This window comes from Trametes versicolor (assembly GCF_000271585.1).
Source record: "Trametes versicolor FP-101664 SS1 unplaced genomic scaffold TRAVEscaffold_5, whole genome shotgun sequence".
Classification (NCBI taxonomy): domain Eukaryota; kingdom Fungi; phylum Basidiomycota; class Agaricomycetes; order Polyporales; family Polyporaceae; genus Trametes; species Trametes versicolor.
The window spans coordinates 2,618,231-2,632,960 of NW_007360325.1; the positions used below are offsets into that span (position 1 = coordinate 2,618,231).

At 56.1% G+C, this 14,730-nt stretch overlaps 4 protein-coding genes across 4 annotated transcripts; 2 read left to right on the forward strand and 2 right to left on the reverse strand.

Annotated features, from left to right (window-relative positions):
- Positions 1 to 1,668: 1,668 nt before the first annotated feature.
- Positions 1,669 to 3,493, reverse strand: TRAVEDRAFT_47158 (uncharacterized protein; the record flags this gene model as incomplete). Its single annotated transcript, XM_008039291.1, has 7 exons — positions 1,669 to 1,697; positions 1,760 to 1,817; positions 1,879 to 1,906; positions 1,970 to 2,029; positions 2,095 to 2,195; positions 3,275 to 3,359; positions 3,414 to 3,493. The coding sequence occupies 7 exons, from the start codon at positions 3,491 to 3,493 to the stop codon at positions 1,669 to 1,671; spliced, it is 441 nt and encodes a 146-aa protein (XP_008037482.1).
- A 2,365-nt stretch (positions 3,494 to 5,858) lies between these two features.
- Positions 5,859 to 7,944, forward strand: TRAVEDRAFT_47159 (uncharacterized protein; the record flags this gene model as incomplete). Its single annotated transcript, XM_008039292.1, has 9 exons — positions 5,859 to 5,917; positions 5,976 to 6,092; positions 6,158 to 6,242; positions 6,296 to 6,308; positions 6,364 to 6,442; positions 6,496 to 6,599; positions 6,680 to 7,485; positions 7,549 to 7,748; positions 7,815 to 7,944. 9 exons carry the CDS (start codon positions 5,859 to 5,861, stop codon positions 7,942 to 7,944), a joined length of 1,593 nt encoding a protein of 530 aa, XP_008037483.1.
- Positions 7,945 to 8,375: 431 nt separating this feature from the next.
- TRAVEDRAFT_64687 (uncharacterized protein) lies at positions 8,376 to 10,155 on the forward strand. The gene is made up of 5 exons (XM_008039839.1): positions 8,376 to 8,626; positions 8,718 to 9,539; positions 9,588 to 9,774; positions 9,837 to 9,852; positions 9,920 to 10,155. Exons 1-2 carry the CDS (start codon positions 8,424 to 8,426, stop codon positions 9,520 to 9,522), a joined length of 1,008 nt encoding a protein of 335 aa, XP_008038030.1. The 5' UTR covers positions 8,376 to 8,423; the 3' UTR covers positions 9,523 to 9,539; positions 9,588 to 9,774; positions 9,837 to 9,852; positions 9,920 to 10,155.
- A 256-nt stretch (positions 10,156 to 10,411) lies between these two features.
- On the reverse strand, positions 10,412 to 14,427 carry TRAVEDRAFT_71776 (uncharacterized protein). Its single transcript, XM_008039840.1, has 14 exons — positions 14,259 to 14,427; positions 14,117 to 14,193; positions 14,023 to 14,050; positions 13,660 to 13,948; positions 13,582 to 13,593; positions 12,941 to 13,522; positions 12,872 to 12,881; positions 12,725 to 12,816; positions 12,562 to 12,670; positions 12,275 to 12,499; positions 12,066 to 12,216; positions 11,929 to 11,983; positions 11,696 to 11,827; positions 10,412 to 11,636 (listed from the first exon to the last, which is right to left on the reverse strand). Exons 1-14 carry the CDS (start codon positions 14,357 to 14,359, stop codon positions 10,698 to 10,700), a joined length of 2,802 nt encoding a protein of 933 aa, XP_008038031.1. The 5' UTR covers positions 14,360 to 14,427; the 3' UTR covers positions 10,412 to 10,697.
- Positions 14,428 to 14,730: the final 303 nt, after the last annotated feature.

The window sequence follows — 14,730 nt, forward strand, 5'->3', positions numbered from 1 at the left end:
TGACAGAGACCAGTGGTTACCTCGGCCCTAGACTTATGATTCTCGTTAATGGTCTCAGCCCAGCAAAGGGGGGACACTAAAGTCAGACAAAGCAGCCCTTAGAGATTGACTAGGTGTTTTCCATTCGTCGATAGTCAATGTCGAGCTGACACACAGTGAAGTTTGAACGACTCCTGCCTGAGCAGCGCAGCATCTTTCAACCTCTGCGCTCGTGTATGAGCTCGCCACCGCCACTCCCGGACATAGTGTATAGTACACCACTAGATTCAGACATTGGGTGATCGGCTTCTGCTCGGCCAATCTCGTGTGCATACGTCTCCAAGCCGGTCTGACCGCTTCCTCCGACTCGGTTACTCACATGACATTCGGCGACGGTCTCTCTGAACAGTGCCAACGCCTACGAAACTGGTGAGTCCGCCGTATCTCGTGAAACATGCCGTACTGAAATATGTTGTGCTCCGCTGTGAGTACTAGGTATTACCACTTACCGCATCTAAAAAACCACTCGCCTTTGGAAAACTACAGATTGCTCGCCTGCGGCGGCAGGCTGAGATGCGGCCGTATCGTCGTGGGTGCCCCGCTCACTTTGGTGTTTCCGTCGCCTCTGATCAGCATTTCTGATTGCCCGCGTGCTATGCCCGCCATAGGAGGCGATGGAGATTTTCGTCGAGAGCGACGCGCTGTACAGGTACATAGGCTCGAGCCCGAGCCCCACCCGCTCAAACGAGCAGAGTGCAAACTCTGATGCGCACGGACTCTACAGCGCATGTTTCGCCCTATTCCTCATCATATACGTCGTACGCTCCTTGCTGAAGACAGCTGGCAGCGGCTGGAGGCCGGCATCTCGTTCATGCTCATCTCTCAGTGTGAGTCTCCAGATATGCGGGGGGGGCGACGAACACGACTCGGACAGGAGCTTCAAGTTAGCGTCGCGCAGTCATGGCCCGGGATTGCCGTCTACCGATAGGGATAGGCAGCCGGCCTCTGGGACCTGAGCCAGAAGTGACGAGCCCGTCGAGTAGCGGGGCGGCCGTGTTTCTATCTGCCGGGTGGATACCTGGTCGTTCAGTCCCGGTCAAGCGCGAACTAATAGTATAGTGAACCGCAAGAGCATGTCCTTTGTCTCGTCATATCCTGTCGAGCCCTCAGCCTCCGGTCGGTGTGGCATATTTCCGTATCGCGCAATAATCCTTTCCGCCTTGTAGGGGGACGTGGAAACGTCTACCCTGCCTCAAACACTGAAGGGAAAGGCAGTATTGAGCAGATTGATACGGCGGCATAACCATGGCCTCGCAGCGCACCTTTCAAACTTTGTCGCGGAAGCGTCCACTTCCGAGTTCTGTCGGGGCAGACCCGCGTCACGTAAATCAACGAGTTCGATGGCAGCAGCGTGAGAACACACGGTACGCACGGTGGAGGTCACAAAACGATTCATGTCGATGCGTGTTTCGTAGTGCCTCGCCAGACTTCCAAGCATCCTGCTGGTGCTGCCGCGGCGACCGACATTCGTAGGAGTTGTTAGGATCGCCGGCGCCTCGACGTGGTCTACCAGGCCAAGTACGTATTGGCGGCTGTTCAGCCTGAGGTGAATGGACGGGAATGGGTGGGATGTCAGCGGGAAATTCAGAGGCCAACGGCGATGCATCCGCGGCGATCGTTGACATGGACCTACGACGTCAGGATAGCGTTTGCATACACTGGTATGAAACTTCCGTCAGTGAGAGTCTAGTGGCGAGGGATGCGGGCGCGTGCTACATACATTTCCCAAGCAAAAAGTTGAAGAAGAGGATGTAGAGGTTGTTGTGCACAGTCACATACTGCCATGACGCGCATATGATCAGTTCTTTCGGCTGCCATATAGGATAGCCGGGGACCCACCGCGATGAGATCCACGAGGTTCGTGAGCCTGTGATAAATAACGGGATGTAAGCAATAAGACGAGGGAATGCGCAACATAAACATCGTTAACGTGGTTAGCATCCCAGTGGTGACAGTGAGCGTGATGAGCTTGGTAATCATATCATTAGACCTAGCACGCCCAGGAGTGGCGAGCTGATCAGCGGATCCCAAAACATGTACAGTCACAGTACGCACCGCCGATAAACCGTGCGATGAGTGTGGAGGAGGTATGCAAGCGAGAACGACAGTGTTACTTCGGTGGCAACGGAGATGGACAGGCCGCCGATGCCGTGGGTCTACAAGCGTTGTCGTAAGAGGGTCAGCACTAACAGGATTATGATGGGAGATGGTGGTAGACGATCCGACGTACCCGCAAGGATATTTCCGCGTCGAATATGTCACTGTACTGATACCTAGATACACCATGACACATTTGACTCATGTATCAAGAAGTGGTAGACTGTTGCCGCGCGACTTACACTCGAATGCCATATGCTTGAATTAGATATAGGTAAGGTCCACTGCCTCGACAACCGGCTTCGAGCGGTGCAAGACTCACAGCACGTTGTTCCTGGGTAAATTTCAGTCAGTTTATGCCGCGCTGATATGTGTACAAGATAGAAGCGGAGCTTGCCTAAGTTTGCGATTGCCATCGTTGCCTTAGAAATACATCAGCCTTCGGCTTCAAAAGAAGAGTGTCTGTATTCACCCCTAGCGCGGTGAGGGAGTACAAGCGGCTCACTGGAGAGACGTAGATCATGTTAGCACGGAGAGCGTATCGCGAGAGATACGCGACATACGACGCCACAGACGCAGGGTTAGAAATCTAGGAGATCGCTTAGTCGGAGAAGAACAGCTACGAGCATTGAAATATGACTTGCCCGTTGAGAATGAGCGCCAACACGCTCTGATGGTTATAATCATGAGCCTCGTCAACGCGAGAGCTTGAAAGGTCACAAGAGGACACCCACATTTAACACAACCTCGGTCTAAGCAGGTAGGGCAGGCACAACGTAAGCACTCTCGCGCTAACGAGTTTGATATGCATATAGATCCTACCGGAATGCTCCTATATTTGACCATCAGGATCGACTCTACAGCTTGAAGATCGGGAGTGCAGAAGCGAATACGCACCACACCATGTTTACCACAGAGCGCGGGTTTGCAAAGTCGAGCACGAGAAAATTGTACACAATGTGAATCACAACCGCTTGATGTGTAGTATCGAGTACACTGCAGCGCATATCTGAGCAAAAATAAGAGCATGTGCGCCTGAAAAAACCTACAGCAGAACAGCTACCTGATAATTCGAAACACTGTCATTAAACGGCGTAACCAGTCCCGCGAGTTGGATCCCACTGTGCTTATTGCTCACCATGATATATAGCCAGCAACTGTCGTTTTTGGCCTTTTTCGAGCGGTAATAAGTGAATGTCTGAAGGCAGGTCACACCATAGAGCCTATACCTTTGTCAGTAAACGAATTTCCGGGCCATCGAGGAGTAGAGAACTCACATGGACGAGACGCAGGCGCCGAGAAGGGTGACTCCTAGCGTGCCCCCCAGCGTAAACTCTTTGAATATGGAGGTAGCCATCGACGCGTGGTATGCTCGGGAGGAGAGTTTGAAAGGATAGAGAGATAGGGAGCATGCCAACCAAGCTGAGCGCCTTTATGTACGCCCTGCAACCGTGCAACCGGGTTACATGTAAAATTCCGTCCGCCCATTGAGCTCGTAGGCATCAGAACTATTCATACAGAGTAACGTGTACATCTAGTACGGATACTTCGTGTATCATGCCAACGGTCACTGGTCATGTCCAGAGCTATGCGACCGACAGGACATAGGTTCGCGATCATGGCATGACCGGACGACGGGCCAATGCTGAGCATCCAGCATTGCCCAATGAGCGCGGAAAGACACGGGTGATAGACATAGCACAGGCTTGAGATGAGCAGATAGACATAGAAGAGCGAGGTCGACGCGGAGAGTGTGCGAGAAGAAGTGGGTCCACGTTCGGCGGCATGAATGCGTGGCAGTGCCAGTTACTGGGTGTTCCAAGGCGCTTATATATTTTACGACTCACTCCTTGACCATCAATGGCGGGAACTATCTTCCACATATCTTCTCTCTGCCGGAACTAGGCGCGATAATCCATATAAAAAAGCGTATTTTCAAGCCAGGACGTCGACAACAATGGAGGTGGCTTCAAGTTGTCTTAGCAACTTCGAGTAGCTCCGCCCCTGGCCTACTCTTGACATCCGAGTCACCATTGACAGTCACTGCGTTCACCCCCAACTGAGCAAGGGGTCTGCTACAATCCGCGGGATATGATCGCGAGGGGCGTGCGATAGGTTTGATGATGTAGCAGCAGGTCGTGGATACGGGCTGAATGAACTCACTTTGTCTCGCTGAAGCACTTGCGCCGTTGTATAGTGAGGAGCCCCGCACCGCTGTCTCGTGTTTTGCAGGTTCGCGGTACGAAGTCAAGTCGCTGTTACTAGCAGAGGCATATGCGCGCCTACCTCGCGTACCTGCGACAGGCCCGTCGAGACGCGATGGCGCTCTCTCTCGTTGACCCTTGCTTGATCGTGTCGAATCACTCGTTCGACATTCTGCGACACCCTATCTTCGTCTCGTGGCAGATACTCGCCTGGGGCGTTCGAGGCTATGCTCGCTGGATAAAAGGCGAAAAATCCTGCAACTTGTCGGGCTGCTGGCCCCTTCTCTCAGCCTCACCTGAGTCTCACTTGGCTATCGGAACTCAGTACTGGACTACGCTCACGCTTGGGGCTGCTTGCTCGGTTCCCTGCGCTCTACGGCTCTTACATCTGAGCCACTCGTCAGCCTCGCAGCTTGCTTTAGCTTGTGTCTCTGGTGCTACCTGCTACTAGTAGCTCTACGCTCGCGCGCTGCACGTCACCTTTCAGGTTGCCTCTGGCATGCCTATAGCCCTCGATGTTTGACTTCAACATAATTACTTATATCCAGTACTATTACTTTACCTCGTCCTGATCATAACGGTGTGATGTCCACAGGCCATACTAGTACATTAATTTGTAGCGTGTAGCAATAGACTCAATGATATACGGACATGACTCAACGAAGCCTATAAGGAGTATCGGTGTGATTACTAAAAAGTACTTACTCGAGATCTAGAGCGTCTTCCAAGTCTCGACTGGTGTCGGCGCATTGGTGTCGCAGTATGTCGAACCTACCTGGCGACACGATGTAGGGGCTGCTCGACCCACACCTCCGATCTTGTCTCGCACTATGTAGAACTGCCGTGCTGCCCAACCTCTATCAATACACCCCGGGCGGCAGCAACTTTGTGGCGTAGAGTCTCGCTGAGGGCTTTGCTAGACATCACAGACGAGGGTCGTGTGGCGCTTACAAAGTGTCCACCTTTCATATAGCTGAAGCCATGCTAGATTGAATGGCGCTGCCATCAGCTGCAAGTTTAGACACGGTATCCCTGCACGTAGCTCGGGGTTTGCTAAGAAGGCACTGTACGCAGTGAGTAGCTCTGATACTTCGTCCACATCCCGGTCACTCTCTTAGCAACCCTGGGTACATCCTGTTCTCCGAAGCGCAACTCGGTGACTTCTCGTGTCTTCTTGACACGGAATATCAAACAGAAACGTCGTGCACTTGATCGTGTTTTCTTTAGATCGACAATATTTTCCACTGGATCCGCGAGTACGAGGCAGATATCCGCGCCCTCAACGAGAGAATTTCATCCGCCTGGGTCCATCACCGTCCTTCTGTGGTCCAGGGCTCGCGGATTTGACTGTATAGCTGCATGAAGATTATATGCCAATGGAGGAGCGGTCGTCAAGTTCTCTCGTAACTTGGTACGTCAGACTCGGAAGCGTACCAACAAAGACGTCCGAACTGACACGTACCGGAGGATGTACGTACTGTTGCCTGACACGCTCTCCTGCAGATCTGTGGCTGTTCCATGCGAACGATCCTTGACTTGTTCTTAGTTCGCGTTTGCAAGAAGTGTATACCCCGCGCGTGAGTAGTCTGCCTGTAAAGTCGGACCTTCGGGCGCCTCTGACGGTCATGGTTACAGCTTTGTCTGGTATGGCAAGGCCGCCGAGCAAGTACGCCTCATCAGCAGCGACCTTAGCGATGCAATACTCCACCCCACCACTTTCTCAAAGTACTTTGTGGTCTACGATCCTGTCCGGTAAGCGCGAGCACTCGTTCAAATGGCAATCAAAATTGCTCGCTAACCATCTGCGTCATCGCCAGCGACACGAACGACAAAGGCCGGAATTTCATCTTACAGATCCACGTGGACAGCGTCCTCAAGCAGTACAAGGACCTTGGCACGTCGGTATCTGAGCAAGATATGCGCACTTTCACGAGCCGGCTGAAGGCCGATTGTAGAAGTCGTCCGATTGTATGGTTTCACTTATGCGTATCTACATCTGATCTGATTTCTCTGCACACCCAAGATTCGAAAAGAATCAAAATTTGGTTTGATGATATGCACAAGTGGGAGATCAAAGAGGGCAAGGAAAGACGGTTTGCAGAGTACGTGTAAGATTGTCATTATTGTATATGCCACTGACTTTGAGCATCGCCAGCATCAAGGCCCGCCTTCGCCAGGAAGGTTGGGGAAAGGAACTAGATAACATGAGTGCTCACGACATCGTTCAGATGTCCAAGCTCCCCTTCATTCGCCAGTCTGGTAAGCTTACTGACGCAGGCAAGTTCTACCCCTTCAACATGTCACCCCAGTACTTCTGACATCGCATTTGTATGTCCTAGACTGGCCAAAGGTGATGGGCGTGCTGGAGGACCGGCTCACCAAGGCGCGTATGTACCGGACGCAAGACGAATACCGAGATGTGCTCCGTGCCCGCTTGGACGCGCTCAGAGCAGCCATCGTCAAGCATTGCGATCAACTTCCACAGACCTCCTCAATCATAACTGCCACGCCTGCCCCGATCGACTTCGCGTACATGCGTAAATGTCGCGTCATTCTAGACCTCCCGCTCTCCGAGACCGTGACCGCCGACCACTTCGCCTCTGTTGTTCCCGATCTTGTCACTCGGTGGAACAAGGATGTCAAGAAACAGCTCACGCGCTACATACGCCGATACATCCCACGTACTCCCACCGGTGTCGATCCGCTCGGCCTCGCTATCGCGGTGTTTACATGCTGCGACTCTTCTACCGCTTCCGACATGCGGTACCCAGCGATTCTCAATCACCGGTGCCTCCGCCGAGCACAGCTCAAGATTCCGAGTGCGCAGGACGACCTTTACTCGCGCGTGCTCATGCAACCTACGACGCGCGCGGAGTGGCTCGCGCTCTACTACCATGCGGACGATGAGAACCCCCCACCCACCAGTGATGTGCCCTTCGACGCGAGCCGTCTCAAAGAGGGGCGCGCGGCGAGTGCAGCTATCGAGCACTTGCGCAGGATCGTCTCTGCACTCGGGCTTGACGCGAAACGGGCGACCATCGACGAATTGAAGGCATGCGGGGGCTCGCTGCGCTGCACTAACTCGAAGTGTGAGCCCGCGTGCTCCAAGGGAGTTGTGAAACGCGCGTACGACTGGGCAGCGGCGGTAAGTCCGCGTGCTCGCTTTGAACCGTGGCTTTCTGACGGACCCCCGGTGTCGCGCATGCAGTTCAAACACGTGCACTCTGCCCGCGACATTGCGGTAGCCCAAGTTATGTGGCAGCGCATCGACTACCCAGAAGTATTAGCGACTGTACAGAGCCTCAAAGCGCGCGAAGACCTCTCTTCCAAAGAAGCGTGGTGGTGCTGCTCATCGTGCCTTGACTTTGATGCGGGCACTCCAGGCATGAAGGCACATCTCAGTACACAGTACGTGACGTGCGATACAACTTCTACAGCTATGTGGCATGGTTCTGACCTCAGTTCTCCGGGTAGGCATGATATCAAGGATATTCACCAGGCTGTCTGTGACGGGTCGATCTACAGTCACTCTTCGAAGGCACACAACGAGGGGTACTGTATCGAAATTCCCGTTCTTCATGCACGACCACGGGCCCAGTTCTAACGCGGAGTCTGATTCCGACAATGGAGACTGGGTCTAATGTAGTGCATTTAGAAAGCTAGGAATTGTGCACAGGCTGCCATCTGAGGGGGGGATGTGAACCTAGAAGCTGACTCGAATATGTACAGCCTGGTGTGAAGTACTCACGTAGGATTGATGGGTGACCTCCATAGCATGTAGTGTCTCTTTTGCAGCCACCTTGTGCTACTTCCACGCGAACGAAGCTGTCCATACACTCGCCTCAAATGAATCTCGAGCATCGCTGGTGTAGATATGTCGGATTTAACATTGTCTACGCTACCTGAATTAACCCCCTCCCTCGAAGCAGGCGGGTGAGTAGGAGCCTGGTCCTAGTGTGGCCCCATGATTAAATGGGCGCTTGCACGCCGGTCAACACGCCTCAACACGTCCACCACTGCTGGTTACGACGATCACCCCCTGCTACTACAACAAGCTATAGCGAAAGCAAGTAAATACCTACCATGAACTCGCTCTCTATTGCCTCCACGCCGAAATCCCCGGAAATTGGAGAAGCAGACTTCATGACTGCCCTTCCCTCCCTGCGCATCTGCACGTACTGCGCGAAGCCCCAGGACCAGTATATGAAATTGATGAGGTGCTCGCGGTGTGCATCTGCGCTATACTGCAACAGAGTGTGCCAAAAGGCTGCGTGGCCCGTTCACAAGTGAGTGACTCATGCCGTCCCACACACGCTGCGATCCCGATCGATTTGTAGAACCACCCGCTGATATTAGTTTGCATTGCCTCCCTGGTAGATTATCGTGCTCTTTACCCAATGCTGCAGCTCTCGGCGCGGTCTTAGCGGAGGTCAGCGAGGTCCGGTCGTTCGGGTATCGCAGCGCCGAAGATTTCAAACAAGTCTTGAGGGACTTCATCGACACACACTCCTGGGCATTCCGATCCTTCGCAAAGGCCGAGCTCTTGCTCAGGGGCGGTCCACAATATATGAACACTCCTCCGGAGATCATGACGGTCGACCTCCGGTGCGTCTACGCCCCAGGATCCCCGCTCGACCCCGCGCGTACGTTCAAGTTCGTAAGGCATGGTTGGCAAACGATCGAGGAGTGCACGAGAGATCCCATCGACGCGCTCAACTGGCAGGGAGCTCAAGCATTACGCGAGGTCCGAGAGAGGGAGTGCAGGGACGAACCCCGATTTATCGGCATGCTCCCTGTGCTCTATACCGTAGAGTACCCCCACATGCAACACCTATTCTTCTTCGCCCAGTTCCACCCGTTGTCCGGCTCCACGTTCTTCCAGCCCGAACAGTTTAACGACATAGGGCGCAACGCATTGATAGCGGACATCAAGCTCCTTTGCACTAGTAGCATCAACAACGGGCTCGCTTTACGATGTGCTGAGGGACAGGGCTCCATAGCCCCGCTTCCGGGACGCTTCGTGCGTTTGAACAAGGCGTGGACTTGGGAACCGCTCTTCACGGACTGGGAAGTGTATTTGGCCGGTCCCCGGGGGATCGAAGAGGTGGAAGCCATGCTTGGCGAGGCCCTCCAATACGAAACGTCAGCTGTGCTCATCTTGGAGGTCGTCCGCGCCTTGTGATGCCCGCGTCCGACCCGGTGAGTCTTCTCTATAAAACGATGGCGTGGAGCTAACCGCGAAGTCAGATCCTTGCGACCAGTGCTCGTAAACGTGGTCTGGTTTTCCCTATCTTCCTCTTCCTTGACATCGGGTAAACGTCGCTACAAAATTGGGAGGAGAGGACGAGTTCTCTTGACGCCCCAAGTGTACAACATCTTCCTACGATCTGCGAAGTCCTGCATATTTATATTCGGCCATTCCTCGACGCGCACAGTGAGCCTGAACGTTACCCTAACCATGTGCTATAGTAGTGATCGCTGATCCCTTGTGCCCAGCATCCGTCCTTCGAAAGTCCGGTTTGCCGTTCTCCAGGGATGTTATTGCATGTGCCTTACTGACTGACGCATATTACGAATAGTATGTGCCCCTCTATCCCCGATCGTTACACTCACTCCTCGATCGCCTTGTCGCCATCGCTAAAAACAAGTTCGGGCGCGCGGACAGTGCTGAAGAAGGCTCCGTTCGGAGTTGGGCAGTCTCCGTGGTAGGACCAGGTCGCTCGCAGTTACTGAACGGGCCTCGAGGAACACAAATTGACCAAACATTACGTGGTGGGATATGTAGCATGCATCGATTTCTTGTAACATATTTTGCGCCGTGCTCTTCAGTTCCAGTATCCCATGTGACGCCGCGCGGCGGGTTTTGATGGAATTTCCGTCCGCGCATTCTGTATGTCGCGTCGCTGTGCAGTGTTGACGTTGAACCCCCATGGCCAGTTGAGCAGAGAGTTGAGCGTATGCGTTTGTCTACATACGCCTCTGGCTCTCGAGCAAGAACACCGCCATGTTTTTGCCCCATCTCTGTTACCAATCGTCTACGATAGATCTCGCCTCGGCATTTCGAGCATCTACAATATCATTCTGAGAGCAAACATCAACAACAAGCGACCGAGACCACACCAGCACAGTACTGATACAACGGGCCCCATTCGACGGCCCCGGAAGATTAATAGTGCACATGCTACAAAGGGCTACAGTAGAGTCGGGTTCAACAGTCGGATATTCAAGCGGTCGACAGCAACAAACGCCACACCAAGCCGTGGATCTCTCTCCCCTCTCGTGCGCGTCACAGGTCGTGCGTCATAGCCCATTCGTTTGTCGTTCGTTCATTAGCAGATGCGCCTTCCCCCGCCCCCGCTAGTACTGCGGGAACGAGTCCGCCTGGCCGCCGCCGGCCCCAAAGGGGTCCTGGCGGAACGCGCCCTGCACGTCGAAGATGCCCGTCTCGCGCATGAGCGACGCCCACTGGTCGCCCGACGCGTCGCCCGCGCCGCCCATCGCGAACGTCCCGTTGAAGATCGCGTTCGTCATCTCCGGGCCCATCGAGAAGAACGCGCTCGGGTCGACGAGGTGGTCGGTCGGGCCGCCCACCGGCAGCACGTTCAAGAAGTCCAGCGGATCTCCCGCGCCCTGTTGTTGTTGGTGCTGGTGCTGGTGCGGGCCGTGCGAGGAGGGGTGCACCCCCGGGAGCGTATCCGGGGGTGCGAACGACGACGACGAGGACACAGAGTTGGATGCGGATGCGGAGGACGTGGACATCGCTGGGGGCGAGGACACGGGCGCGGCGGACGGCGGCGCGAACGGCGAGTCGGAGATGTCCATCGGGACGTGCTGCGAGCTCTGGTTCACGAGCGAGATCGACGCCGCGGCGGGGAAGAGCGCGAGGTACTCCATCAGCGACGGGTGCACGTGCGCCATCTGCTCCTCCATGTTCTGCGGGAGCGTCGTGCCGTCGTCGCTCGGCGTCGACGCCGTCTTCGGGGTGCACGCGCTCATGGGGGCGGGCGTCGAGATCGGGGTCGACGCGGAGCTCGGGGACACGGCAGAGGCCGGCGTGGTCGCGGCGCTCGTGGTCGCGGTCGCGTCGCGCGGCTTCGCGGGGAAGCGCGTGCGCTTGCGCGAGAGGAACTTGTTCGTGAGCACGCGCGTCTGCCCGCCGAAGATCGCAAGCTCGTCCTGGAACTGGTCCTCCGGGCCGCCGATGTGTAGCTGGATGTCGAGCGACGGGCTCATGTGCCGGTTCCGGTACTCGTTGAACGCCTTCAGCGCGCGGTCCTTCAGGTTCCGCAGGATCGGCTGCCAGAGTGGGTCAGCGCGTGCGCGCGGGCGCAAAGGAATCCGGGCTGGGGACTCACCAGAGCCTGGCGGGCACGCGGGCTCATCGCCGCGCCGCGCTCGAAGAAGTCGACGGCGAGGTCCAGGTCCGTGAGAGCGCTTGGCGCCATCGTCGCGCTAGGGGAACGCGTGACGGTGCTTCCGAGAATAATCTGGAACCGTGGTCAGCACAGAACCCACGGGAAGGCGGTGCACCGGTGCACGCATTCGCGGCTGCGGTTAATCCGAGCAAGAAGGCAAGCGGGATACGTACAGCGGCGGAGAACGCGTGCGTCCACATGCCCCAGAAGCGGCTGCATATTTCGGGGCTGTGAAGGGACCGCGCGGGTGCGCAAGGGTCAGACGGCGGCGATGATGAGAACCGGGTGGGATGGGGGAACGGGCACGCACCTGCGGTTCCAGTGGTGGAGGAAGCTGCGGAGGAGGATGGAGGCGCAGCGGTTCGCGGCGAGGAAGGAGGGCGCGTATGGGCTGGACAGCGGATTTGACGGGTTATCGAGCAGCGCTTGCGCGAAGAACGTCCTGTGTATGTGAATCATCGCTGTCGAAATACGTCAGCACTGACGTCGTTGACGCCATAGCTGGGAGCCAAGACGTACTGATACTGCGGAAGTGGGAGAGGAAGAAGGACTTGCAGACCACGGCGGGGTTGCTGTAGTTCGCCTCGTCCGGGCGCAGGTAGAGGCGCACGTTCGGGAGCGACGTCTGCCGGATCTTGCGGTCGTACTCGAGCACCTGCGCGTACGAGGGCGGCTTCGCGGAAAGCATGCCGTCGATGACGCCCGCATAGATGTCACGAGTGAACGAGTGCTTGAACGCCCACACTGAAGAACGCGAAGCATGTGAGCGCCAGGCAGAGAACGGGTTGGCAGGGAAGAACACTTACTGCCGCGCAGGTCGCTGCCATCGTCGCCCACCACCGCCTCGTCGTCGTCTGGTAGTTCGCAGTCGATGTGTTGGAACGATAGGGACGGTGGGCGGCCTAATGTCATGCACTGCACACCATAAGTCTCGACTTGCCGTATGTAAAAGCGAAATTCACGACGTACGTGCATCATCTCTAGCGTGAACATCTCCCAAAAGAGATTTCGCCTGCGCTGCACATGCTTGTCGTCAAGCTTCCACAGCGCGCTGTCACGGTCTGAAACACACTGTTCAGTACCTCCAGCCACGGATGAGGCGTAAGAACGACAGACGTAGTCCGACCTGTCGAATAATGTAACTTGAGTTCTCTCTCGTTTATGCATATAGTGAGATCTACGTACGCTTTGTCCAATCTTCGAGGCGAGCGACGAGATCCGCCACGCACTCTCGATCGAGTATCGCTGTGTACACAGACTGTGGTACTTAGTCATGATCACGAGCGCCTGCACGGTCTCCAGCTCGGGCGAGTCGAACACGGAGCGCAGCGAGAGCGCCGAGCGCCCGAGGCGGTAGTAGAGCTCCGCCTCTGCACTGCACGGCTGCAGCGTCAGGTCCAGAAGGGCGCCGACGGCGAAGACGAAGTAGAGCACGGCGAGCAGGTGCGGGCAGCGCCCGTCGTCGTCGCCCGCGTCGCGGTGGTACGCATTCTTTTGCGGGTCCTTCAGGCAGTTGTAGATCGGGACGAGGATGTCGTCGATCAGCTCGTCGCGCTTCACGGGCCGGCACCACCACGTCGTGTGTTCGAGGTAAGTCTCGCAGAGCGCCCAAGCTCTGGGTTGTGGAGGTAGGTGTGCCTCAAGCTTCTCGAGGAGGGCGTCGGTGCCTTCGTCGACAATGGCAAGTGGGAATGCGATGGCGACGTTCGCGAGCTCGGCCTCGAAAGAGGGTACGGCCTCTACTTCCTCGTCGGGATCACTTGTTGTCTGACTGGGATGAGTTCTTGCACAAAACATACGAACATGATTTCCTGCCATACACTCACCGAGATCAAAGTCTAATACACGTGCGTAGGGGGCGGATCGTCAATCAAGAAGACGCCGCCGGAGCAAGTACGACGAACCTCGGAACCGGCAGAACGGCCGAAGTACTTGGACTCTCCGTGCTCGCCCACCGTCAGCGTGCCCAGTGCGTCGATAGAGCTCGATAATAGGTCTCTTGAATGCTCCTCGTCTACCGTTCGCCGCACCTCAGGGCCGAACTTGATGGTGAGAAGCTCATCTCGGAGGAGGGGATGTCGTTCGTGGGATATACCAGCCTGGAAGATAGCCAGTGCGTCTTCCAGCTGTCGTATTCGCTCGCTCATTTCGGATATCTTTCTATGCAGCTGGTCTGTATCCGCGAGGATGAATCTGCCAAGGCCAAGCACGGCGCATCTGAGATCTAGCGCGCCGCAGATCAGGTGGGGGCACCACGAAGGACTGACCTCGTTCCTTGGCCGGCGGAGAGGCTGCCTGCACTCGAAAGGTGAATAAGCGATGCCAATTGAGTAAGTGGCGTAGCTCGACGACCGGGCGCACCGTTGGGACATATAGATGTGCATCCTCTCCGGACACATGAGCCGCAAGGCAGCTTCTTGTCACACTTGAGCTTCAGGCTGCGGTCCGCGGCGGACGCATGAGCTCCTTCTGTGGGTCAGCGTGGAGGACTGGAGGGACGCACCGGCGGCATTCTGCACACGAGACCTCGCCCCTCGCCCGCTTGAGTTCTATCTCGTCGTCGGTGCTGATCTTGCGCGAGTTCCGTCGTGGTTCTGCAGGCATGGCGGCTCAGTCAGACGTGATGTGATGTGTGCAGCATGTAGCGGAAGGAGCGGATCGGAGTGTGGAGGTGGGAAGGATGCAAGAGCGGTGCGGGAGTGCTCAGCTCTCCGAGTCTATCTGCCCGGGCGCTGTGCTCTCCGGTTAAACCGGACTGCGCCCACAGCGCTGCCGCATAGACGCGCGCGCTAACGCCCTCTCTCTGCCGCTGACACATCCCGCTCCCCTCCAGCTCACCTGCCCCTGCCCTTACAAACCTTCCGTCAGCGTACGTCAATCCTAGGGCCTATCTCAATGGCCCAGCGAGCGCGCATCACCACAACAGGCCTTCTCGGGGCTTTTTGCAGTCTGTGCGGCCGTCATGTCCGAGCACC

Coding starts and splice junctions, on each gene's coding strand:
- TRAVEDRAFT_71776 (XM_008039840.1), bottom strand. CDS start 14,359: ATGCCTGCAGAACCACGACGGAACTCGCGCAAGATCAGCACCGACGAC. Junction 12,500..12,561: donor TGGCAGCGACCTGCGCGGCA/GTAAGTGTTCTT, acceptor CGCGTTCTTCAG/TGTGGGCGTTCAAGCACTCG. Junction 11,828..11,928: donor CGCACGCGTTCTCCGCCGCT/GTACGTATCCCG, acceptor CCACGGTTCCAG/ATTATTCTCGGAAGCACCGT.
- TRAVEDRAFT_64687 (XM_008039839.1), top strand. CDS start 8,424: ATGAACTCGCTCTCTATTGCCTCCACGCCGAAATCCCCGGAAATTGGA. Junction 8,627..8,717: donor GCTGCGTGGCCCGTTCACAA/GTGAGTGACTCA, acceptor CCTCCCTGGTAG/ATTATCGTGCTCTTTACCCA.